Source organism: Cydia fagiglandana, chromosome 1 (assembly GCF_963556715.1).
Source record: "Cydia fagiglandana chromosome 1, ilCydFagi1.1, whole genome shotgun sequence".
NCBI classification, from domain to species: domain Eukaryota; kingdom Metazoa; phylum Arthropoda; class Insecta; order Lepidoptera; family Tortricidae; genus Cydia; species Cydia fagiglandana.
Genome location: NC_085932.1, coordinates 7,341,943 through 7,367,115, shown reverse-complemented (window position 1 = coordinate 7,367,115; position 25,173 = coordinate 7,341,943). Strand labels below are relative to the sequence as shown.

The 25,173-nt window shown below is 43.2% G+C and overlaps 1 protein-coding gene across 1 annotated transcript in view; it reads right to left on the bottom strand.

Moving 5' to 3' along the window:
- LOC134663291 (lysosomal-trafficking regulator) overlaps positions 1–25,173 on the bottom strand; it is a 67,085-nt gene that overhangs the window by 5,850 nt on the left and 36,062 nt on the right. The window contains exons 30-54 of the mRNA XM_063523308.1: positions 25,034–25,080; positions 24,759–24,895; positions 24,137–24,241; positions 23,467–23,640; positions 22,734–22,823; positions 22,226–22,360; positions 21,713–21,883; positions 20,699–20,785; positions 20,296–20,377; positions 19,880–20,053; positions 19,281–19,364; positions 18,782–18,900; positions 18,049–18,281; positions 17,691–17,870; positions 17,171–17,361; positions 16,607–16,750; positions 15,122–15,302; positions 14,505–14,726; positions 13,727–13,988; positions 13,042–13,189; positions 7,218–7,358; positions 6,184–6,398; positions 5,766–5,921; positions 3,833–4,022; positions 2,698–2,834 (exon numbers count right to left, since the gene is read on the bottom strand). Coding sequence (XP_063379378.1) covers positions 2,698–2,834; positions 3,833–4,022; positions 5,766–5,921; positions 6,184–6,398; positions 7,218–7,358; positions 13,042–13,189; positions 13,727–13,988; positions 14,505–14,726; positions 15,122–15,302; positions 16,607–16,750; positions 17,171–17,361; positions 17,691–17,870; positions 18,049–18,281; positions 18,782–18,900; positions 19,281–19,364; positions 19,880–20,053; positions 20,296–20,377; positions 20,699–20,785; positions 21,713–21,883; positions 22,226–22,360; positions 22,734–22,823; positions 23,467–23,640; positions 24,137–24,241; positions 24,759–24,895; positions 25,034–25,080 — 3,805 coding nt within the window. The remainder of the gene's footprint in view (positions 1–2,697; positions 2,835–3,832; positions 4,023–5,765; positions 5,922–6,183; positions 6,399–7,217; positions 7,359–13,041; positions 13,190–13,726; positions 13,989–14,504; positions 14,727–15,121; positions 15,303–16,606; positions 16,751–17,170; positions 17,362–17,690; positions 17,871–18,048; positions 18,282–18,781; positions 18,901–19,280; positions 19,365–19,879; positions 20,054–20,295; positions 20,378–20,698; positions 20,786–21,712; positions 21,884–22,225; positions 22,361–22,733; positions 22,824–23,466; positions 23,641–24,136; positions 24,242–24,758; positions 24,896–25,033; positions 25,081–25,173) is intronic.

Here is a 25,173-nt window from a genome sequence, read left to right as displayed (position 1 = left end):
TGGTAATGGTGACCACCTTCCAGCTCCATCATCAGACCCTGAGTACTGTCTTGTGTCAAAGATCTTGTTGAGACGAATCAAACGAGCCCAAACACGAAGTGGTTTAGTTGCATGGTTGATTGGTACCGGTGACCACCTTCCAGCTCCATCATCAGACTCTGAGTATAACCTAGTATCAAAGATCTTGTTGAGACGAATCAAACGAGCCTAAACACGAAGTGGTTTAGTTGCATGGTTGATTGGTACCGGTGACCACCTTCCAGCTCCATCATCAGAGTCTGAGTATCACCTAGAGTCAAAGATCTTGTTGAGACGAATCAAACGAGCCTAAACACGATGTGGTTTAGTTGCATGGTTGATTGGTAATGGTGACCACCTTCCAGCTCCATCATCAGACCCTGAGTACTGTCTTGTGTCAAAGATCTTGTTGAGACGAATCAAACGAGCCCAAACACGAAGTTGTTTAGTTACATGATAGACTGGTACCCGTGGCCACTTTCCAGCTCCATCATCAGACCCTGTGTATCTTCAGTGTCAAAGATCTTATTGAGACGAATCAAACGAGCCTAATCATGTTACTACATGGTTGATTGGTATCCGTGACCACCTTAATCATCACCATTATCATCAGATCTGAGGATCTGATGATAATGATGATGATTAAGGTGGTGGTCATACCAGTTCGTTTTTAAACCCTCGTTGCTACAAACTTTACAACCTGTAGGTACCAAATGCAATGACGAAACATGTAAATAAGCGAGTACCTATAATTTCTTTCGAGTAATATACCTTCATAAGTACGAGTATGGGGCTATTCATAAATTACGTCGTTTCAAATGGAAGGAGGGGGGGGGGGGGTCTGGACATCGGATGATAGTAGCATGACGTAGGAGGAAACAGAGTCATTCGAAGCATGATTTTTGGATGATTTGAGGGGTGGGGCCCCGGTCAAAAACCGTCAGAAATAGATGACGTAATTTATGAACAGCCCCTATGTACATTTGCACTGCATTTAGTATTTTCGTACTTACCAAATAACAGTTTTAGGACTTTAAAAGTTAAGTACAGTTAGTGTTGTTATGGTTGATTTCAATATGCTTCGCGAAGGATCAAGAATGTTTAATCCATCATTGTAGTGCGAGTGTGGTAGAAGGGATCGGCATACTGAGCTCGCACGGCCTGCCGCAGCGCGTAAAATACCTAAACTCGCTCAACCCCGAAATGTAATAGCACTCTTAAGAAACATTCGCAAGTGATTCACAATCCTTGTCAGGTAACAGTGCATTGTCGAATTTCTACCCTCATTAAATTTACAAATGAAATTATTGCCATGTCAAAAAAAATATTTGAACATAAAAAACGTAAATAATATCCGTATGACCAATTACCGTCCCATTTTTATTAATTTATAACATAAAACATTTTGTATCGATAGTTGTAAAAAGTAGCATGTTAAAAAAATCATATTTCAAAAAATAGGCATAATAACAAAACTTCTTTTTCTAAATCTAATTAACGAAATTATCAGGTATATTTTCTGACTACAATCAAATTTTTATTTTCTCTTCCACATGGATTTTTTTAGAGTCAAACACGAGCATTTTTCGAATTTCTCAATTTTCACTTACATTTTTCTATTAGAAGTAATTGATCTAACACAATTATATTTATTTTACAAGATGAACACGGCAAGTACATTATATTTCAGAAAAAAGTAATATTTGATATGCACCAGGGTTGGCACAAGAACCATTTTAAAATTGCAATAATTGACCAATTAGGTGTACACTTCGGGTGGTCACCATTTTTTTTGTAGTTAATTCAGATAAATTTTGTCATACAGTATAATATCCACATTTCTTACCTAATCAAAAAAAGTAATAATTATTTCGTTACCTTTTATAGAAAAAAAGTTAGGTCTGATTTTGTACAAGCAAGAATTTGACCCCACTGCTAACTTCGAATGGGCAAAACTTGGAAATTAAAAGATAAAAAAAATAAACTGGTGGTGGTTCAGCACTTCTGCTACCATGAAATATATCCTCAATTTTTTTTATGCAAATCATAAATCATGCGGCACACTTTTTAATTCAAATTTGTTGAAATCACATGGAATGACCCAAGCCAATTTTAACCCGAATTTAATTTGTACTTGTACAAGTACGCGGGGACTTACGAGGGCATGGTCGAAAACTAAAGTTCATTAGGTTTTTCTCGCAGGTCTTAAATAATAGACTATACACCTAATGACACCAGCTACAAACATACAAAGCACTAGACAGGGCCAGAAGCGGTGTCTTTCTACAAAGATTATCAATTGACTTATGGTGGCATTCCACGTATCCAATTACTTTGTCCAATGTCTCACATTTTGCTTTGGAGCATTCCATGAAATTGTCTACTGTTGTCCCGTACAAACGCGAAGAGTCTGAAGATTTAAAGGTATAAGAGTTTCCTTTTCTATGACAAATGGTCAAAAATATGCACAGAAAAATAATCGCCTGCTTTAAATGCCGAGAAAAAAGTCGCAAATGAGTTTGTACGGGACAGCCCGTGGAATGCTCCTTTAATGAAAGAGTGAGACGCACTGACATTGGATTGGACAGGTAGAATACCATCCTAAGTTAAACCCTCAGTTTTCTAAAGTAGATCATCATCATGAATGAATAGCTGGCATGCCACTGGTAAATTACTTGCCTGGTCGAGTGGGGTTACTCGCAGCACGGGCTCGAGCGGCGCGTCGCGGCGTCGCTTGAGGCGCACAACGCCGTCCGAGTGGCCCCACGATAACAGAGCCAGACAGGTATCGCCCGACGAGTTGGTCGAGACGTCGCCTACAATAGTTATAATGAATAAAGTAGATTATAAAATCACTGGAGGTTAAATGTAGAAAAAATTGTGAGACCAGAAAATAAGACCTTAAAGCGGGATTAATATTATTTTCTCAAAAATGGACGGCAAAGTCGAGTTTGCCGTCTAAAAAATAGGTCGCGAAGCGCGGAGTTTATGGTCAGTCAAAAATTAAAAAGTTAAAAACATTGCAGTCTCGATTTTAGGACTGCAATGTTGCATACAAATTCCATTATTTGTAGAGTTCCAAACTTTTTAAAAGTTGAAATGGCCATATCAAATGAAGGCACAGGTCCATTAAACAGCCAAACAGATGATTAGTACCGCGACTATTTAGCTGTCTCAAATAGGTTGGCGTATTTTCGGCAGAAAAATACACTTCTATTTTTTTTATTAAAAAAAATAAAAGGCGGCAAGGGCTTTGTTCTGTGAAAATATATACATAAGAATGTTGCTTTTGTAAAATATTTTTATGATATTTATATTTCGTGCACCATTTTTGAGAAAAGCACTATATATGACTCGGCTGGAAGGCTACTTGCTGGCTTCGGATTCAATTAAACGGACTCCCAAGGTCGTCCGTTTAAAACGAATCCTTAGCCTGCAAGTAGCTACTTCCGAGCCTCGACAATAATGTACTATTATGTTTATAACGCCTCGGCTAAAAACTCAAACTAACAGCGTGCACGGTCCACGCTGACTTGCATATATTATATTTGTTTTAAGCTCGAGTTCCGTGCCTAGGGTAAGGCTGATTTAGACGGCGCGCGAATTCGCATGCGATTTTACTCGTACATTGCGGACTGTCGGTTACGTCCAATTCAACCGATCCGATTACATTGCGGTTTTTGATACGTCCAATTCAACCGATCAAAAACCGCAATGTAATGAAACTCCCACGGAGTTCTCGCGTCGTCTAAATGAGCCCCGAGGGTAACTAGTGATGTGAGTTATTAGTAGTGTACGTAGTTATCATACAAACCGTGATCGGCGGGCAACGCCAGCAGCGCGTTGTGCGGCGGCGCGGCGGCGGCGGCGTGCGCGCGCCCGGGCAGCGGCGCCAGGCGGGCGGCGCCCAGCGCGCGCCGCAGCGCCACGCGCGGCGCGCCCCGCGCGGGCGAGCCGCAGTAGCGGCCCCAGCGCGCGCCTTCCGCCCCCGCCCACACTTGTGGCTGGAATACAATTTAATTTTCACCTCAGCAGCTCGAACAAGGGTACTTTGCTTCTTAAAAACAGTGAGCAAAATGCGATTTTGCTCACCGACTCATTTTGTCTCACTCAGTGAGCAAAATGACATTCAAGCGACCTTTATAGTCAAATGTCATTACAACATGCGGGATCTAATACAAGTTCGATATACTTGGGTTCTATTATCTCTGTCCCTCTAGGTATGTTCTCACTCTCTTCTCTGTCGTATCGCTCTTGACAGAGCGGTCGTGGTCACGTTGAGGCGTCCGCATCGGTAGTAGAGGCGGACACAGCTCTTCGCACGATCTCCCGCCATCTCTCCCTGTTGGCAGACTGTCTGGCACAGTCAGATACGCGATTTCCCACTGCGGATTTTATTTGGTCAGTCCAGCGCATAGGTGATCTGCCGCGCGATCTGGTTCCCTCTACTCTTCCTTGTACGACCAGTCGCTCTATGGAGTCGTTATCTCGCCTAGAGACATGGCCAAAGTACTGTAGTATGCGCGACTGTACTACGGTCGATAAACGCTGTGTGATGCCGAGCTCCTGGAGTATGGACACGTTGGTGCGGAAATCCGTCCACGATATCCCAAGCATTTTCCTCCAGCACCACATCTCCAGGGCATCTATCTTCCCCTTTTCCAACTCGCGCATGTTCTCACTGCTTAGGGTGAAAAATTTTGTGTACTACACGAGATCAAAGTTATTTACATCTCGTGCGCTTTTGAATCCTTTACTACGCTCAAGATTCTAAATTAGATTCACTCGCTACGCTCGTGAATCTATTATAGAATCTTTCGCTTGCACGGGACTCAAAATAAGCACTCGAAGAAATATCAAACTTTGATCTCTTGTTGTACAAATAACTATTCTCAAAAATGGACGGCAAAGTCGACTTTGCCATCTAAAAAATAGGTCGCGAAGCGCGGAGTTTATGATCAGTCAAAAATTAAAAAGTTACAAACATTGCAGTCTCGATTTTAGAACTGCAATGTTGCATACAAATTCCATTATTTGTCGAGTTCCAAACTTTTTAAAAGTTGAAATGGCCATATCAAATGAAGGCACAGGCCCATTAAACAGCCAAACAGATGATCAGTTACCGCGACTATTTAGCTGTCTCAAATAGGTTGGCGTATTTTCGGCAGAAAAATACACTTCTATTTTTTTATTAAAAAAAATAAAAAGGCGGCAAGGGCTTTGTTCTGTGAAAATATATACGTAAGAATGTTGCTTTTGTAAAATATTTCTATGATATTTATATTTCTTGCACCATTTTTGAGAAAAGCACTATACATGACTCGGCTGGAAGGCTACTTGCTGGCTTTGGATTCAATTAAACGGACTCCCAAGGTCGTCCGTTTAAAACGAATCCTCAGCCTGCAAGTAGCTACTTCCGAGCCTCGACAATAATGTACTAATGATTTTAAGTGAGGCCGCAACCGCATGACAGGGCCACTCCGACACTTGGAAGGGTGACCTAACTTTCCACGCATAATATATTTCAAATTAATATATGTTGGTACGTAGCATTTTCATGAACGCCTTGGAATATTGAAGTAATTTTCAACTTCTAGGGAACGGTTTTCAGTCTTCGACGAGTAGGTCTAACGTCAGACAACATAACAGGGTGAAAGTCGTAGCAGGTTGTCCAACAACATCTCGGAATAGAAACTGCAGTATTTTGTCCCAATAACATTCATCGTCTTTGGTGTTCCTGTAGGTACCTGTCTGTCAGTAGTTGGCGCCAGGTCAGGCGCGCGGTGCGGATGCGGCGCGCGCAGCAGCTGGCGCGGCGCCTGGCCGTACGTGCGCACCATGGCCGCCGCCGCCGTGCGGTCCACCTCGTCGGACAACATCTCCGGGTCGAACCCGTAGTAGGTCTGCAAATAATAATTAATTCATTTATAGACCGACCGCCCTCGTCCTACCCCGTCGCCCCCGTACCGCGCAAGCGAGGACTCAATTAAGCGGTCGGTCTATAGTGGTTGAATTTCTCGCTAGATCCCAAGACGATTGAGTTGAGAAAAGTAATACTCGTACAAGACAACCTAAGAGGGTTACCTTCATCGGCATATTTGTCCTGCGTCTTTCTTTTTGCTACGCGACCGTTTTTTTTTTGATTATATATAGGAAGGGACTTACGCAGTGCGGGAACACGTTGACGGCGTCGATGGCGGCCTGGCCGGTCTGCTTGTAGCCGAACACGAGGTCGATCCAGTGCGGCAGGCTCTCGGTGACCAGCGGCGCCTCGAGCGCCTGGCGGTGGACGAGCGTGAACAGCCGCGCGTCCGCCGCCCACGCTGGGAGTTCCACGTCGTCCACGCACGCGCCGCATTGACGCACGCCGAGATTCAAGCCTGTGAGACACATGATTTTACTGAGGTTGGAGTCCTCCAGAACACTCGCGCGGTCATAGTGACAGCCTTAGGTACTAGCTAAATACGATCGACACTGCGTTATATTTTGCCGTCTCCACAAAACGGGACTTCAACTGCAGTAATAATAACGAAGTAAAAATATCTACATCAAATCTTCTAGAATGATTAATGGACAGCAGTTTTAAATTGACATCGAGTATATTTTAAGAGTCACCATACAGTCTAATGACAACAAGTACGGATACTACCTTTGTCGTTCTAGAACCGCTCGGGTAGCTGCCTTCACGTCGGTGGGCGAGTCGTTGGTGATAAGTCGCCACGTGGTCGCCAACGAGTGGAACGTACAGTCCGGCATGTCGAAGATGTATCACCTCTTAGATGTCGCATACGTCAGGTCATATACAAGTACCTTCGTCGTTGTGGAACAGCTCAGGCAGTTCGGGAATTAGCTCATTCACGTCGGTTGGCGAGTTGATGGTGATCAGTCGCCACGTGGGCGCCAACGAGTGAAACGTGCGGTCCGGCATGTCGATGATGTTGTATTATGTCTCCTTAGTAGATGTCAGTGACAGTGACATCATGTCACATACGTCAGGTCATATACAAGTACGGTACACGGGTGTATTCATCGTTGTGGAAAAGCTCGGGCAGATAGTACAGTTCGGGGATGGTGATGAGTCGCCACGCGGTCGCCAACGAGTGGCATGTCGATGTTGTATTGCTACTTATTAGATGTCACATATGTCAGGTCATATACAGTCAGGTCATGTAAGCTGACTGTACAAGTACGGGTACTACCTTCGTCGTTGTGGAAGAGCTCGGGCAGGTAGTACAGTTCAGGAATGAGCTCCTTCACGTCGGTGGGCGAGTCGTTGGTGATGAGTCGCCACGTGGTCGCTAACGAGTGGAACGTGCGGTCCGGCATGTCGAAGTTGTTGTCTAAGGGGCAAAAAGATTTGAGTAATTGTCGTCATAGAGGGAAAAGCAAGGAACTGTTGCTTCAAACATCATTATAAATGCATGTTTCTCTAGTTACTTAAAGTGTAGGTCAAATTTGATGCACTAATCACACCTAGCTCAAGAAACATAATATTGAGCCTCTGACAGCTCATGTGGCGTAGAGTGTTTATATCATTAAATCTTGTCTATTAGAAAAACTAGATTAACTGTGGTATGGGACGATATTTTTCAATGGTGTAAAAAATACGAATAGTTTTTCTACTTAATACGAGACCTATGCAGGCCGGATTGAACTCCTCACGAACCAGAGTCAGTTCGAGGACCATACTTTGTTACCCTACCAAGTAACAATTTGTGGTCCTATAGTGGTCGATAGAACGTTTCCCAAATGCCAGCTAAGGTCCTATAAAAGACCTAAGAAGGTTGTATAAAGCCGAAATGGCGCATCTTATGTGCCATTCAGTGATATAGTAGACCTGTAGCAGTGCCAGTCGTGACGTTTTAGGTCTATAAAACTGATGTAATGATGAGTCTTGTGCTAATTTGTTGTCAGTAACGCCATTATAGTGTTAATTTATACTATAGTAGCATTAGAGATTCCATTATAGTGCTTGTTTTATACTATAGTAGTATTTGAAATTCTGTTATAGTGCTTTTTTATACTATTGCAGAATTCATAGTTACTTTACAACGCAATTTGCTACCAAGTTTTCCATTAACTATTGTGAGTGATTTTGTTGTGTGTTTACTTCACAAAAACGATACTAAGTAAAATGGTGATAAGTAAGGACTTTATATTTGCGCGCAGACATACCGTACAAAGTTATCAAGTCTTCTCCCTCTCTTCACTCCAGCACAATGGAAAATCTAATACTTGAAATAAAGTTGCACGGTGTGAGCATAATTCTGGGCGTGATATACTGTCCACCCACTATTGACTATTTTGCAGCATTTGAAGACCTTCTGTCGGATGTAGGTTCAGAGTGCACACATCACATAATTATGGGCGACCTTAATACAGGCTTGCTGAGAGACACATCCAGATCACGGCATCTAAGATCTATTGTTGAAGCGGCAGATTTTTCCTTAGTACCCTTGCAGGCTACGCACCGCAATTCTGACTCCCCTGATACATGGCTGGACGTGATTCTGACATCGTCGTTAGATAACGTTATTAACTCTGGCCAGTTTCTGGCACCGGGCTTCTCACACCACGATTTGATTTTCATAACATATAAAGTCAAGCCACCGAAACCAAAACCGGTAGTCGTACATCTGCGGAGCTTTGCCCGGCTTGATATGAATCTTTTGAAGCGGGACGCCGCTTCAGCTGATTGGGCTGCCGCGTTGGGTGCATCAACTGTAGATGAGAAAGTAGCCAATTTTAACTCCTCTCTCCTAAAGTTATTTGATGCACACGCGCCGGTTCGCGCAGTGAGACTGAAGCGACCGCCTGCTCCTTGGATCACTAGAGATGTTCGGATGGCGATGGGTAAACGGGATAAAGCGTTTCGTAAATACAAGAAGAATCGGAGTGAGGGTAACTGGGGTCTTTTTAAAGCTGCTAGAAACCGCTGTAACCAAATGGTAAGGGCAGCAAAGCGTCGGCATATCCACGAAAATGTCTTGAACTCATCCCTTGCTGACACATGGAAATTTTTGAGATCGCTTGGCATTGGTAAAGGTAAACCTGATATAGATTCTTCTTCTTTTACATTAAACCAGTTAAATTCGCATTTTTCTAAAGCATCAACTCTCAATCCATTAACCAAATTCAAAACTTTATCTCTCATTGCCTCTTTTACTTCTCCAGATATCGTTCCTTTTACTTTTTCTCCTGTCGCCATTGAAGAAATCCGCAAAATTATAGTATCAATTAAATCTAAGGCCGTTGGCCATGACAAAGTCAGTCGTCTTATGATTATTCACATTCTGGACAGCGTCTTGCCAGTTATTACTCACATAGTCAATACTTCTCTACTCACTGGCGTTTTCCCATCATGCTGGCGTAAGGCGTTTGTCATCCCACTCCCCAAAATTAATAATCCAAGCTCACTTAGCCACTTTCGTCCCATATCTATTCTCCCGTTTCTGTCCAAAATACTAGAGGCCGCGGCCCACAAACAGATCTCACACTTTGTTCATAGCAACAGTCTCCTTTCACCGCTGCAGTCTGGTTTCCGGTCTGGGCACAGCACCACCACCGCTCTACTTAAAGTTACAGAGGACATAAGACTCGGTATGGAATCTTCCAAAGTTACGGTGTTAGTGCTGATAGATTTCTCCAACGCCTTTAATGCGGTAGACCATGACCTACTTTTGGCTACTCTTACTCATTTGCGGGTTTCTTCAGATGCCACAAAGTGGTTCTTTTCATATCTTTCCGATAGAGCCCAGGCAGTCCGTGCCAGCCGCTCCTTATCTGATTGGTCTGAACTGAGTACTGGAGTACCTCAAGGCGGTATTCTCTCTCCTTTTCTCTTTTCAATTTTTATTAATTTTATTACCGCCAAGATTCGATGCTCTTACCATTTGTACGCAGACGATCTTCAGCTGTACTCGCAAGTTGACGTGGAAGATATAAACACGGCTATCTCATCAATAAATGCTGACTTGGATTACATCGCCGAGTGGTCTGCTAGCTTTGGCATTTGTGTAAATCCAGCTAAATGCCAAGCCATAATTTTAGGTAGCCAGTGGCAAATGTCTAGGTTGAGTACAGTACCTGTTGCTCCGATCCTTTTTGAGGATGCTGTAATTCCGGTGAGCAGTCGGGTTAAGAATCTCGGATTAGTTTTAGATTCCAACCTTTCCTGGTCTAGTCAACTCTCGGAGACAAGTCGGAAGGTCACAGGTACACTTAGAACACTATATAAATTTAAAAACTTTCTGCCTGTAAGCACGAAAAAAATGTTAGTGCAGTCCTTAGTGTTACCAATAATTGATTACGGGGATGTGTGTACTACTAATGCCACTCAGGAATCACTCAATAAACTAGACCGTCTACTCAATAACTGTATTAGATTTATATTTGGACTTCGTAAATACGATCATGTCTCCTTTTACCGCCGGCAGCTCAACTGGCTCTCCATCCGTCGTCGTAGGTCCTTCCGGATCCTTTGTATCCTATTTTCGATCCTGTTTGAGCCTTCTGCTCCTGGATATCTCAAAAGTAAATTCGTCTTCGATACTCCTCGTCCAGGATGTGAGCTGCGTACCTCCCGCGTTCTCAAACTGACCATACCTTCTCACCGTACTGGTTTTATGACTAATTCTTTCGCCGTCCAGGCTAGTCGTCTCTGGAATTCACTCCCTCTAAATATTAGACAAGCTCCAAGTAAGTTTTCCTTTAAGCGGTTGTTGCGTAAGCATTTGCTAAAACAAGAGTTCGAATAATATCCATCATTATTATATTTATAGTATGTATTGTATAAATATGTAGAAGTTCATATATATTTTATTTATTTATGTAGTTTATATGTATAGTTTGCTTTTTTTTTTATTCACTGAATAAGTATATTTCTCTCTCTGCACCAATTGTAGATGTCTGTTTGGCCCTATGGTTGACTGGTAGAGAATGCCATTTGGCATTAAGTCCGCCATTTGTACATTTTTGTATATACTTTGTGCAATAAAGTTTAAATAAATAAATATATTAATATGCGTCATTTAGATGTCGAATAATTCGGTCCTTAGTGCAAAAAGTATATGGGACGGAAGTTTTACCGTTAGAATAGTATAAGGTTAATGAGGAATTTTAAATGCCCTCTCGATTTATTTATGTTTTTAGTAAAATAATGTAATAAAATATTATGATATTCACCATAGTTACTACTATGCAGCCAAGAAGTAAATCCGACGCTTTTATAGGCTAACTATAGAACTTACGACGAAACATTCACCGCCATCATGATTAAAATTAGGGTTCCAAAAGAATTTTGCTGTGACCCAGTTACACCTACAAACTCTTTAGAAAGACATGATTTTTTTAAATTTAGATGTAGTTAATTACTGTTGTTTTCTTTTTCAGTGTCATTGGTAAAAAAAATGTGCTAATAATGGATGTCGATAAATATCTAAACCGCCACGATTTTATGCTTATATTAAATCATTGATGATAAATCTGAACTAAAATCACTAATATCACTGGGGACTTTTTTATCAATTCATTAATATTAAAATATTTTGTACGGAACCACATTATGTGGCTAAGGCCTGAACTTATATAAGCAAGATATAAGTAGCCATTACAGATCAAATTTATCATTTACAAGTAGTCGTTTTCTACCTTTATGTATCTAACTCGGTTTATAAAATACATAAAAACTCAACTATAACGCTGTTGTCTTTTAAAAGAAAAAAACAAAACCACTATACAACAGTTTTGTGATATAAAATAGTCATTGTGACGTTTACAGCGATGAGATATAATAGGGATTTAAAAACTACTAAAGCGCTTTTTAACGCTATAAATATGTCCCAAAAACGCTACTATAGAGCAAAACAGTTCTATAATAGTGTTCATAGGACTACTAAAGTATTATGTACTATAGCAGTGATCTCTAAAGCCACTATATCCTGAAATCGTTGTATATTTGGGGTTTTGTCACTGTTAAAAGACAAAACTATAGAGGCTAGCAGGGAACCTTAACAGCGCAAACTACTAAAGTATTATGTACTATAGCAGTGATCTCTAAAGCCACTATATCCTAAAATCGTTGTATAGTTGGGTTTTTGTCACTGTAAAAACACAAAACTATAGCGGCTTTCAGGGAACCTTAATAGCGCAAACTACTAAAGTATTGTGTACTATAGCAGTGATCTCTAAAGCCACTATATCGTAAAATCGTTGTATACTTGGGTTTTTGTCACTGTTAAGACACGTAACTATAGCGGCTTCCAGGGAACCTCAATAGCGCAAACTACTAAAGAATCATGTACTATAGCAGTGATATTTAAAGCCACTATATCCTAAAATCGTTGTATAATTGGGTTTTTGTCACTGTTAAAACACAAAACTATAGCGGCTTCCAGAGAACCTTAATAGCGCAAACTACTAAAGTATTATGTACTATAGCAGTGATCTCTAAAGCCACTATATCCTAAAATCGTTGTATAGTTGGGTTTTTGTCACTGTTAAAACACAAAACTATAGCGGCTTCCAGGGAACCTTAATAGCGCAAACTACTAAAGTATTATGTACTATAGCAGTGATATCTAAAGCCACTATATCGTAAAATCGTTGTATAGTTGGGTTTTTGTCACTGTTAAAACACTAAAACTATAGTTGCTTGCAGAGAACCTTAATAGCGCAAATTATTTGCATAAAAGTGATTCCAAATACTATTATACAGTAATATTGCTCTATAGTGGTTATATTTGAAGCTATTATAGTACACGCCTATAACGGCTCTATAAAATGGTGAAGTAAACCTTTACATCAATTGCTTATATAATATATTAGCTGTATAAGCCTATAGAGCAAAAAGGGCTTGCCAAACGCTTTTATACGACAGGTGGTCACCTCTGAAACCTTAATACGATGTCTATACAAGCTTTTAGCGATAAAAACTAAAATTATAGGACTAAAATGTTACTTGGGCTGTAATGAATGAATGAATTCAAAATGTGTCTATATATGCAGCTCGCTGTACGCACTTACCTTGATAGTGCAGCAGCAGTTGTGTAAATGGGGGCAGCCGTACGAGGTAGTGTAACACGCAGCCAGGGTTCGAGTATAACGATGCATAGTGATGTGGCTCGCGCGACGCTAGCGCGCCGCAACCTTCTCGACGGGCTGCTTTTAGATCCTGAGGGACAAAGTAACACATTGTTACAACAAATAGCATTAGTCTGGGCATAGCTAAAATTAATCGTAGATAGTGGACTAGACAAATGAATGAACCCCGGTGTTACTTTTTAGGGTTCCGTACCTCAAAAGGAAAATACGGAACCCTTATAGGATCACTCGTGCGTCTGTCTGTCTGTTTAAAAAAACCTGTCTGAAAACCTATTAGAAATGTGCAGTCAAGCGTGAGTCTGACTTAATTACCTAGTTTTTGATCCGACCCTTACGGGTTTTTTGAAGACATTTCATTCACCTTCCATGCAAAAAATACATTGTTACAAAATGAGTAATGTACGGAACCCTTAGAACGCGAGTCCGACTCGCTCTTGACCGTTTTTTTTCATATGATAGACGGCAAACGAGCCGCCTCATGGGAAGAACATATATAATGGCCAAAGTACAGAGAGTCCATCAAAAGATAACTGAAATGGTTAGAACAAGACTCGAAACATAAGCTCTATGACTTATTTTATTCAACCCTGACACTTATTGTACTTACATTGTATGTATTGATATAATGCTGCTCCCTGCTCTTATTCTGTATGGCCATGGGCTTGCTCAGGTCTCTAAACGTGGCAGGGTCGTTAAGGTCCAGTATCCTGCTACTATAGTCGGCTATCACGAACGGCAGGACGGGGTACTGCATAAGGTCGTTGTATGTGCGGCCCGCGAGGCCGTTCAGCTTCATGAGATACTCCCAGTTGGTGATGGTGCCGTTGCGCCACTGGTTCATAGCCTCGGATAAGGTTTCGGGCTCCATTCTGGGGAAACACTTCTATTAGAAAGAGAGGGTAGGAGAGTAATTTTTTTAGGCCTTTTGTGTAGTAACAAAAGGAATTTGAAATAGAGGAATATTGTCAAAGTAAATTGTGTAGTCAGTACATTTACTGCCATCTTTCGACACAAATGATTAACACTTTTAGAACGCCATTTGGATTTGATCCTGATGGCGATTGATATATGTTTTTGTTAAATGTCAAAAAATATCGCCATCTACTCGACGATAGGCCAAAAGTATGGTGCCATCTTTTCGAGCGATGGCGCCATACCTTTGGCCTACTCTATTTATATGACAGAATGCTACGGCATAGCTTGTTGAATCGTCTGCTCTTGAGTCGGATTCGACAGTTTGCTGCGAAGCTTTCAACGAAAAAATCGTTGCGGATGCGGTCGAGGCACACGCACCTCAAAAGAATTGTGGCGGCCGAAGCGGGGAGACCCTAACTGTGCGATATTCCTTTAGAGTGCAAGATTCCGGGACCTGGGAGTCGGGTTACCTAGTGGGTAAGTGCTTGGCAGTGTGGTGCAGGAACGCAGTCCGCTCGGCGTTTCCCGCGAACGCCAGCAGCCACGCCCTGCCTTCAGCTAGGAACAGCTCCGCGGCCCGTTCTTGCAAGCACCACCGTCGGGTGGCCACGTGCCGAACGTCTTCTAGGGCCCAGCTTAGCGCCTCCTCGCCTTCTGCGTCTCCTAACGAGTCCGGAACGAAGTGGATGCACCTATAGTAAGAAAAAAGTATATATAAAATACTCTGCAATCCAAGAATAGACGGGGATCACAGAACGATAACAATAGCTTAGATAAAATCCTTCTTACAACTGCGGTTTTTTACTCAGCATTATCTTATTGTAATAGCAGTCGTCTTTCGTGACCCTCCCAGTTATGCTCTTAACTGAAACACCTACCGTTCGCCTGTTACTCTCCCTAAATTTCGTCTGTTTAACCAGATGTTCTATTTAAGAAGTTTTTTAACAGAACTGCCCGAATTGCCCAATGTGTGCAATCTCGATCAAGATTCAATAGGAACTGAACGTTTAATATAGTTGGGGTCCTACTAAGCACGCGTATTTGTTTTTCCGGGATCTAAAACCGACGCCAAGGCCGTTGATGTTACCTATCGGTGAGCAACAACTCCCCGTCTCGCTCTCTCGCCACGGTGACGAGCGTGACGCGCGCCATGTGCGCCACGGTCTCGTGTAGCTGTAGTCGAGCCACCAGCCCCCCGCGGAACCCTCCGGCGTCGCCCGTGATGCTGCGGAGCATGACTGTGCTGCGCGCAGCTGCTTCTGCCAGTACTGCGATACACAATTAATAAAAAACATTATTAGAGTTATATTGGCGAATTATCTGATCAAATCGAGGGTTTTAACCCTTTACCTACGGGCTATTAAATCGCTCCGTCACCGCCCAATACGGGCATGTTTTGGCGAGAGTCAGCGGTTAGGCATAAATTTACTTACTTGTAACTTATGAAGTATTACAGCTACACACTTGAAACTTCACACACACAATAAGTATAATGTGTTTAATCAATAAATAACCACTTGGAGTAATAACATTCACAATTTTTTCTGCTATCAAGCAATATACCAGTCACTAAGAAATTGAAGATTTTTAAGTTACTACTCGCGGATTTCACAAGTTTACGTTTAAGAACATTAGTTTATAATATACTTAACACAAATAAACACTTAAATAATGATAATTATGAAAATTATGCATAAATATCAATCACAAAAAACGTTGCACTAAAACAATTTGCCACTAATGGAAAATAGTGATGTGCATCTATCGACACATTTGTCGATATATCGATAACCTAGTAAATGTAAAACTGAAATTTAACAAGTTATGATTGTGGTGAAATTATTATTAGGTACAATAGTACCTAATAATGATTTCATAAAATGTTAAATTCCAATATTTGAACCAAAAACGGTAAAAAACACTAAAAATAACACTCCAAACACTCCCCCGCCGTACTCTCATATCGACAACAAGTCAATGAAATGTGAAAACAACACTATTGTCCGCCATATTGAATTCAATTATTAGCACATCTGCAGTACGGGTGTCAACTCCAGTTGCCAGCAAAAAAGCGGTAATTTTAAAATTATGTTTATGTCAGAGCCATCTACCGAAATATTATGATATTTTTTTCTTTGTATCTATACTAATCACAGTGCATAATGTGACCGCTATTACCAAGCCACAAGGTCTCGTTTTGTTTAAAAAAAATGTTGAACACGACCATTACTTCGATCAACTATAGTTGACACCCGTACTGCAGCGGTGTTGCCTTACTGGCAACTCTGGTTGACACCCGTAGGTAAAGGGTTAACTAAGCTCAGCTTGTGTCATAGGCACTAGACTTGTATAGTGTTTCCGCTGGTCGTTTGACTATTATCACGTCGACAGCCCTATGAGCGACCAGACGATCTATCATCGGGCATACACTTTGGGTAGTTTAGTAGGTACTCTGTGGTCCTAGTTTGCCGTTGAAGGCAGGCCAGCCGCCCTGGTCATGCTCCTAAAACTGAGATTTGCCACCCTTCGCGCGGGTGACTTTAAAATTCTATGAGTGAGTTTGTCTACTCACCGGGCTTGTGCTGGTGGCTGGGCTTGAGGAAGCGCGGTTTGAGCGCGAGATGGGCGCGGCGCAGACGCACGCGCACGCGGCCCGGCGCCTCCGCGCCGTCTAGCTCCCATGACACCGGGTACGATTCCGGCTCGTGCCATAATGCTGCACACAAAAAGTAACGTGATAATGAGTTTTTGGCAAAAAATCCATTTTTGGTACAGGCTTTTATCGCTGACTGTACTTTTCTTACGACAGACAACTAATACTCATTGAGACAATTCTAAAAACCCCTAACACAATTAGGTTGCGTTGTTTCATCACAGAGTTCCTATGGCCACCTCCTGTCGCCATCATCAGATCAGCTCGATGGTGCCATAATATCGTTCATAATAGCGTTGTCATCCGATTTATACATGGATGCAAAATTTCAGCTCAATCGGAAACCGAGAAGTGGATCAAATTAAACTTGCAAAATTTGATTACAGACTTACAACGAGGCAGGTTATCTGTCTCTTTCATGAAGATTCAGTACGAGCAGTAACTTACGTTTGCGTTCAATTTGTCCTCGTATACCGGTCATACCTTGCTCATGAGTGAGTTGGTCGGCCAGTCGCTGCCAGCGCCTCGTTGCGACGGCTGAAGAAGACTGCGAGCGCCGGAGCACTTCCATAAACGCCTTGCGTTCTCCGTTTTGCGCGTCCACTACGGCTCGCGTCGCTGCCATTGCCGACTCGGTTAGACGCGTCGCTAGAGACTCCTTGCTGAAGATTACTCTGAAGCAAAGATCTACTGTTAAAACGAAACTAAAAAAAATATTGTATTTTGTGTTTTATAGATAAGTATATCTTGTGTTATATAACGCAGTAGCCTCATGCTTCCTGTCAATCTGCTTAGAGTCCGTCCACCAGTCCGTCCTGTGCGCAGTATACTCACTTCCCAATATTGGCGTTGTAGTTGTGGCTAGCCACGGCCCATCATTCTTCATCTACTCTCAGTAGCGCCGTGGCCTCGTCCTCCAACGCCGCTCCGAGCCTGTCTTGTAGCGCCAGACACCAGTAGTGCGTCCAGCCCGTGATAGCGAGTTCAACGCCCTGATACTTACTTGCCAATGTCGCTGTTGTGGTGGTGGGCAGTCTTGGCCCAGCGCTCCTCGTTAACTCTCAGTAGGGTAGCAGCCTCGTCTTGTAGCGCCGCCCCGAGTCTGTTCTCAAGCCCGTCTTGGAGCGCCATGCACCAGCCGCGCGTCCAATCAGTGATGTCGAGTTCCCAGCTCTCGTACTTACTTGCCGATGTTGGCGTTGTGGTGATGGGCAGTCTTGGCCCAGCGCTCCTCGTCAGCTCTCAAGCCTCAGCCTCGTCTTGCAACGCAGCTGCGAGCCTGTTCTCAAACCCATCTTGGAGCGCCATGCACCAGCCGCGCGCCCAATCAGTGATGTCGAGTTCCCAGCTCCCGTACTTACTTGCCAATATTGGCGTTGTGGTGGTGGGCAGTCTTGGCCCAGCGCTCCTCGTCAACTCTCAGTAGGGCGGCAGCCTCGTCTTGCAGCGCCGCCCCGAGCCTGTTGTCAAGTCCATCTTGGAGCGCCATGCACCAGCCGCGCGCCCAGTCTGTGATGGCGAGTTCAACACCATCACCGCCGTTCTCGGCCAGCGCGTGCATATGACGCAACATCAGGAGCAGGTACACTGCCAACTGACATACATGTAACTTTAGTATAGTAATGAAATGGATACATGTCCCTACAATGCTTTTGATTAGGCACCTTTAAAATTATAAGTGGTAAGGTACATATAGAAAACATTTAAACCAAGGTTATTAAAAGTGCTCTCATCGTATTTCTTACAAAAAGATTTTAGGCCAGCCTAGTAGGGCCAAGGCTAGCATAGTAATGTTTAAACTTTTGGTAAAGCGTCCGTCTACCCACCGACTTTGCCGGAATATACGGCACCGTGAATATGTTCGTTTATTTCTATACTTTGGTAAAATGTTTTTCTCATACACTATCAATTGTATTTTCAATCTCAGCGTTTAAAAGCTAACTGGCGCAGTCAGTAGGATACTCGAACCTACTGTAAGACGGTCTTTACCTTCAGCGATACATGCAAAAGGCTGTCTCGCTCACACACCGGGGCGGCGTACGCATCTTTAATAGTCTGATGACGTCTTAAATAAAAGTAGTCTATGAGGATTACCTTTCTGCAAGGTGGTGGAGGCTTGAGCATGGTGGCCACGTGTGGGGCGGCGTGCAGTGCGCGCAGAAGGTGCGGTTGTAGCGTGCGTGCGCCCGGAGCTGGTGCGCCCACCCACCACACTAGATAAAAAAAACCTCCATCATTTTAAGTAGGAAAGCGGACTCCGTCACGTCACAGCACGGGACAAACGCTAGGAGGATGATGATGTTGATTAACCATCATTTTAAAATCTTTCACCAGCAGTTCTGAATTGTGCTTTTTGAGAGCAAATGTGCGAGTTACAATATAAAAACAAACGGTCTCTGAGAAAAACGCATTTAACTAATTTGCAAGACCAAAGTGTTCCATGAACAAAGTTTGTACGGACCACTAAAAACAAGTCCATATATGTCTTTCAAGACAAGAAAGTTAAACAAAAATTTAATAAGTACCTAAGCATTAACTCAATGGCAAATGTACTCAATTAAGAAAAACAATGTAGGTAAGTGGGAAAATGAACCTAGCTCTCGTAGAGCACGCAGCCATCCATCCCCACCGGAGCCTGCCCACCACGCCCGCCGCGTTGGGAGACCTCCGCTCACCGCTGGGAACAAAAATATTACTGGAGTTTGGGTGATCAATCGTTCAACTATAGTCTACCCTCAATGTTCCTGTCTTGGACTAGGAGCGTAGCAAGCCCAACAAGTGTTCCATTGATGCTATTAAGATCCTCGGCAGTTAATACACCAAATTAAGACATAGCTGAACCTGAACCTAAGAGATGCGCTTAGGCCAACTGTCATTAGTGTCATTACGTATGTGTCTCGTGAGTTTATTATACAGAGTATCCTAAGTTAATAAAAGATGGAAAGCCAATTACAGGATCACACTTGTAGCTATTACAGATTATTACATTAAGTTTTACTTAAATGAAAAGCGTAGACGCTCGGACACAGCAACACACATCATAAAAGTGTATACAGTAAATATTAAGTAGAATATAAAAAAGACAATATTTTATTTATTAGACAAGATGTGAGACAATATGTTATTAGACAAGATGAACAATAGTTGTGTGCGTTTTCGCTTTATTTTTGTCTGTGAGACTAGGTGACTTACCGGCTATAAGCATGACTAGTAGTTGTTCCACTAGCTCGCCCTCGGAGTGGACCGGCAGCGCGGGTGATCGCGACTGCAAGAAGTTCACCGCCGCAGTGACAGTGGCTAAGTGTCGAGCTTCCAGTTCCGTTTGGGATACTCCTTCTGTACCCAGCGATACTGCTGATGAAAGCACTGCGGAATCATAATTTTAAAAAAATTTAAGGTTATAGATGGTCAAGCAAATCTTGTCAGTAAAAAAAGGCGCGAAATTCAAATTTTCTATGAGTCGATATCCCTTCGCGCCTACATTTTTCAAATTTGCCGCCTTTTTCTACTGACAAGATCTGCTTGACCAAGTATATAGTTATGTCATTACAATACAAGCCTTGAGTGTATTTTTCACAATGGAATTTTCTAGCAACTAGAGAACGTACCGTTAGTGAAGTAGTTGTTATTCTTCTGACGCGCGCGGCTGGCTATGTCCAAGTGGTCGAGTTGTGCCACGAATAACGACACCTGCCAATTTAACGTTGTTTTGATAGGTACAAACGCAAAAAAACACATCCACATTCTGCCTTTCATATTTCTTGGGAGAGCTATCTCCCATAAATTAGCTTTTAGTTTAAAGAGAAAGATTTAAATTTAGCTTGTACTTATTTATTACCTACAGCTGTCATCTTCACATGGTTTTCTTGTAAAAAAGTAGCTCATTTTTACCAGCCCAGCGAACCACAAATCAGTCTCTCTCAGACAAAATTTCAGCCACATCGTAGTCAACAAATACTCTGTAGATGCATGCTATAAGGATGATATTCTAAAAGTGCAAATTGTGTATACCTGGGCAGCGCGTGCGGCTCGCGCTATGTTGTCGCTTTCGGCCGTCAGTTCCACATATGTCAGCATATGATGCATATCGGTGATTATCTGTGGACAATACACAACTCAACTAATTGTTCTGCTAAAACTAGTCTTTAAACTTAGGCCTGGGCATTTTCTGCCGATATCTTACTCTCAGCCCGCGGGAGCCCAATCGGGAGAGCCGAAGGCCTGGCTGTAGTTTTCGCGTCAACCTTCACTAGTTTGGGGACCCCTGAGTCAACAGGACTAGCTTTACTGGAGACCGATGGCCATCTGCGTTTGCATGTTTACATCTGGTAGGTGAAAAATCATACATTTCCATCTAAAATAATATTGTATTCTATTTTTGCGTCTCTATGCCGACCAGTGATCGTTTGTTGTTTCGCCTCGGCCTCGCGTATGTCGGTAAGCAGGTATGTTATGTAGGAGCCATAGTACCTGCATGTGGTGGTGCGACTCGAGCGCCTTGACCGCGAGCTTGGCGAGCAGCGCCCCCATGTCGGACAGTAGTAGCGCCTGTCCGTTGAACTCCCCGGTCACGTATACAGCGCACGGCCACCTCGGCCACGCTCACGTCGGAGAGCAAGTTTAGGGAACCTTGTGTGTAGGAGCCATCACAGTACCTGCATGTGGTGGTGCGACTCGAGCGCCTTGACCGCGAGCTTGGCGAGCAGCGCCCCCATGTCGGACAGTAGTAGCGCCTGTCCGTTGAACTCCCCGGTCACGTATACAGCGCACGGCCACCTCGGCCACGCTCACGTCGGAGAGCAAGTTTAGGGAACCTTGTGTGTAGGAGCCATCACAGTACCTGCATGTGGTGGTGCGACTCGAGCGCCTTGACCGCGAGCTTGGCGAGCAGCGCCCCCATGTCGGACAGTAGTAGCGCCTGTCCGTTGAACTCCCCGGTCACGTATACAGCGCACGGCCACCTCGGCCACGCTCACGTCGGAGAGCAAGTTTAGGGAACCTTGTGTGTAGGAGCCATCACAGTACCTGCATGTGGTGGTGCGACTCGAGCGCCTTGACCGCGAGCTTGGCGAGTAGCGCCCCCATGTCGGACAGTAGTAGCGCCCGTCCGTTGAACTCCCCGGTCGCGCCCAGGTCGCGTATACAGCGCACGGCCACCTCGGCCACGCTCATTTCAGAAAGCAGTTTTAGGGAGCCCTGTGTGCAACGAAATTATTAATGTAAATGACGAATGAGTCAAAAAGGGGTTAATACTTTGAGAAAACTTATTAAAAAGTAATAGTCCTTCGGCTTAAAACTAGAGTGGATTATGCAGTGCGCCAGTATCTGTGAGCTAAAGAGACATTTATTCCTGCGTTATAGAGTACAGTTTACTTTGCAGATGACGCAGCAAACGAGCAGAGAGTATAGAGACAAGTTGTGCCCAAACGTTGGATCGTGTATGGTTGAAGAAATTATATTTCGTCAACTATAGACAGTCTGGTGATGTTGCTAATAGCTACGAATTAAAGTGGGTTTTATTTCCATGGCATGGCTTACCTTGTCAATAATGCGGCGAACGAGTAGAGACACGTTGTGCGCAAGCGGCGGATCGTGTAGGCAGGCCGGCAGCGTTGCTAGGAGCGGAGCCGCGCAGTGTAGCATTTCAGGTGAAACATCCACCCAGATATCATCCTGGATAATAAGTTTTTTGAAGATTGTTTTTTGTTATGAGGCAATCAATATTTTTATCTGCAGGATTTGACCTCTGCTACGTAACTTTTAAAACTTTTTTTTTAAATTATATTTCATAATAATATTTCGTTTGTACATAACACATAAGTAACGGGGCGTAGATAAGTCTCTAGAATAGACTCTAGATTGACTAATAGATTATAGAAAGAATAATGTTTTGAAGTCACAATTGGAACCGGAGCGGCAGGTGTCACAGGTGCACACAGCTGCAAAAGTGCATAACCAATGGAATTCATCCATTAAGCGGGTTTGCAACTTGGTGTACAATGAAACGCTGAACTAAAATGAAACATAATAAGGTAATTAAGGTTACCTCAAGCTGGTCTTCCAACGGCACATCGCATTTGGTGACAAGGGCGGCGCATGCTGCCGCCAGCTCTACGGAGCTCGGATATAATGCTATCTGCAAAATTAACAAAGGGTTTGCATAGGTTCATAAGGACTAGAGTTCGAGCCAGTCTACCGCGATATGGAATGATCAATAGAAGGATTGTTTATTTTTTTCCGGATTTTACAACGTAATTTCTCACAAAAGCGAAAGTGAAATCGAGATCCTAAATTAAAAGGCAATGTTTTGATGGTGAAATGTTCATCAAATGTAAGTAACTAAACGACACGTATAATCGAAAACAGAAGAGGAAATATGCTTGGACACTTGCTACGACACGACGAACTTATCAAAAATATCATTGAAGGGAGAGTTGAGGCAAGGAGACGGCGGGGGAGACCACAGAGAACGTACATAGATCAAGTAAAGGAAAAGCTCAACGTCGTGTCGTATCAGGCTGTTAAGGAGAAGGCAGAGGACTGACATGCATGGAAATCGCTCCACCGACACGAGTCCAACTCTTAAATATATGATGATGAATCGTGTACCCTTGCCTGCGGTTGTGAGCAGGGTTGTTGCGGATGCAGATTTTTAGACATCCGCGGACGCGGATATTCAAAGGCTCACATCCGCGGATGCGAATATTCGCAACATCCTTGGTTGAGAGCTTTGGGCTAAATAGCTTTGCATGCCCTACATAAGGTTGAAAATTGCCTACCTGGTTGGCTAGATGTCTGTAGAGGTACGTCTTGTGCGGTACGCGCGGCTGCAGCGCGGGCACGCCGCGGCGCTGCAGCGCGCCCACCACGCGCAGCACGGCGGCGCGCACGCCCGCGTCGCGGTGGTTCGCGAGCACGACCAGCGCCTCAGGCTGGATTGCGCCTTGCATCGCCTACGCGGGATTTAAGGACTCAAATCTTATTGCGAATAATCAGCTATATGTGTAGGGAAAACAGTGTAAAGTAGATGGACAGCAGGTTCCAAGATGAAATTGCTACAAATATCGGCCGTAGCGCACAACAAATAAATAGTGTGCAAAGTAATGAAGGTATATTAGAGTGGTATTCCACCTATCCAATTTCTTTGTCCAATGTGTATTGCGTCTCACATTTTGCTTTAATGAGCAGTGGCGTGCAGTGCATACAAAAAAAGGTAGGCACTAGGGTAGGCAGTCCATACAAAATGACCAAAAAAAAGTTGCCGATTTTTATAGTTTGCGTTACATTCCTTCAAGAATGACTCTTCTAGAGCCCGATTTAAGTCTTATCTCCACTGCACGCCACTGTTGATGAGAGAGTGAGACACACTGACATCGGAACGGTGGAATACCACCCTTAAGCAGTAAAAAGGACAAGTGGAAATTATTTAAAAGTGGGTATCAGGAATACCTGCGCCAAGTCGTGTTCGGAGAGCAGTAAGATGGCGTCTCTCAGGAGAAGCAGTAGACCCTCGCAAGCCGTCCACCCCGGCGCGGCGCCGGCGCGAACTCTCTTCTGTAATAATGCTAGATTTAATATTGACGATATATGAAATAACTAGCGACTCGCCCCGGCTTCGCAAGGGTTCACAAATTATACACCTAAACCTTCCTCAAGAATCACTCTATTGATAGGTGAAAACCGTATGAAAATCCGTTCTTAGTTTTTGAGTTTATCGCGCACAAACATACAAACACACAGACAGACGCGGCGGCCTACTCCAGAGCACACAGTTGCTGTGGCCGAAATCGGTCAGGAGAGAGCAGCAGCATGAAATCCTATTTACATTAGAATTATAAAGAACCATCGTGGTCATGGCACTGTAACTTTCGTCTAAGCTCGGTTTGTTGTTGTTACTATATGTATATAAGAAACCCGCAGACATTTTGGCTATTATTCCGCGAGTGAGTATGTTGCGTAGGATACGAAGATTTCACAGGAATTTGGCCAACTACAAGTAAACCAACTGTAAATTGACATCAACTGGTAGATGCATTTCGACTTGTAAAGTTGATACAAGGATTAAGATTACCTCATGGTAGATACCGCTAGAGTACATCTCGACGGTCGTGTGTGCCACATCGTCCACATCGACCACTATGTACCCACTGAGTGCGTCGTCTGGCACGACCTCGTTGTCCACGAGGTCCAACATGTCGCCGCTAGTTTCTAAAACCAAACCAGAAATCAACACATCAAAGTCATTCAGTTAAATTTTAATTTTGAAGGGAAGTCATTGTTTCAGTACTTATGTTCATTTAGGCAACAGTCACTTCACTTCAGTCGTAATATACATGCTCAACTTACCAATATTTAAATCCGAATTCTCTGACGTGGATGAGACATTGTGTTTTCTGTAAACAAGATAATAATTTAGACATGTAATGTAGAAACAAGGAAATCCAAGTGGATAAAGTCAGACCAAGACAAGTCTGCAACGATTTTGT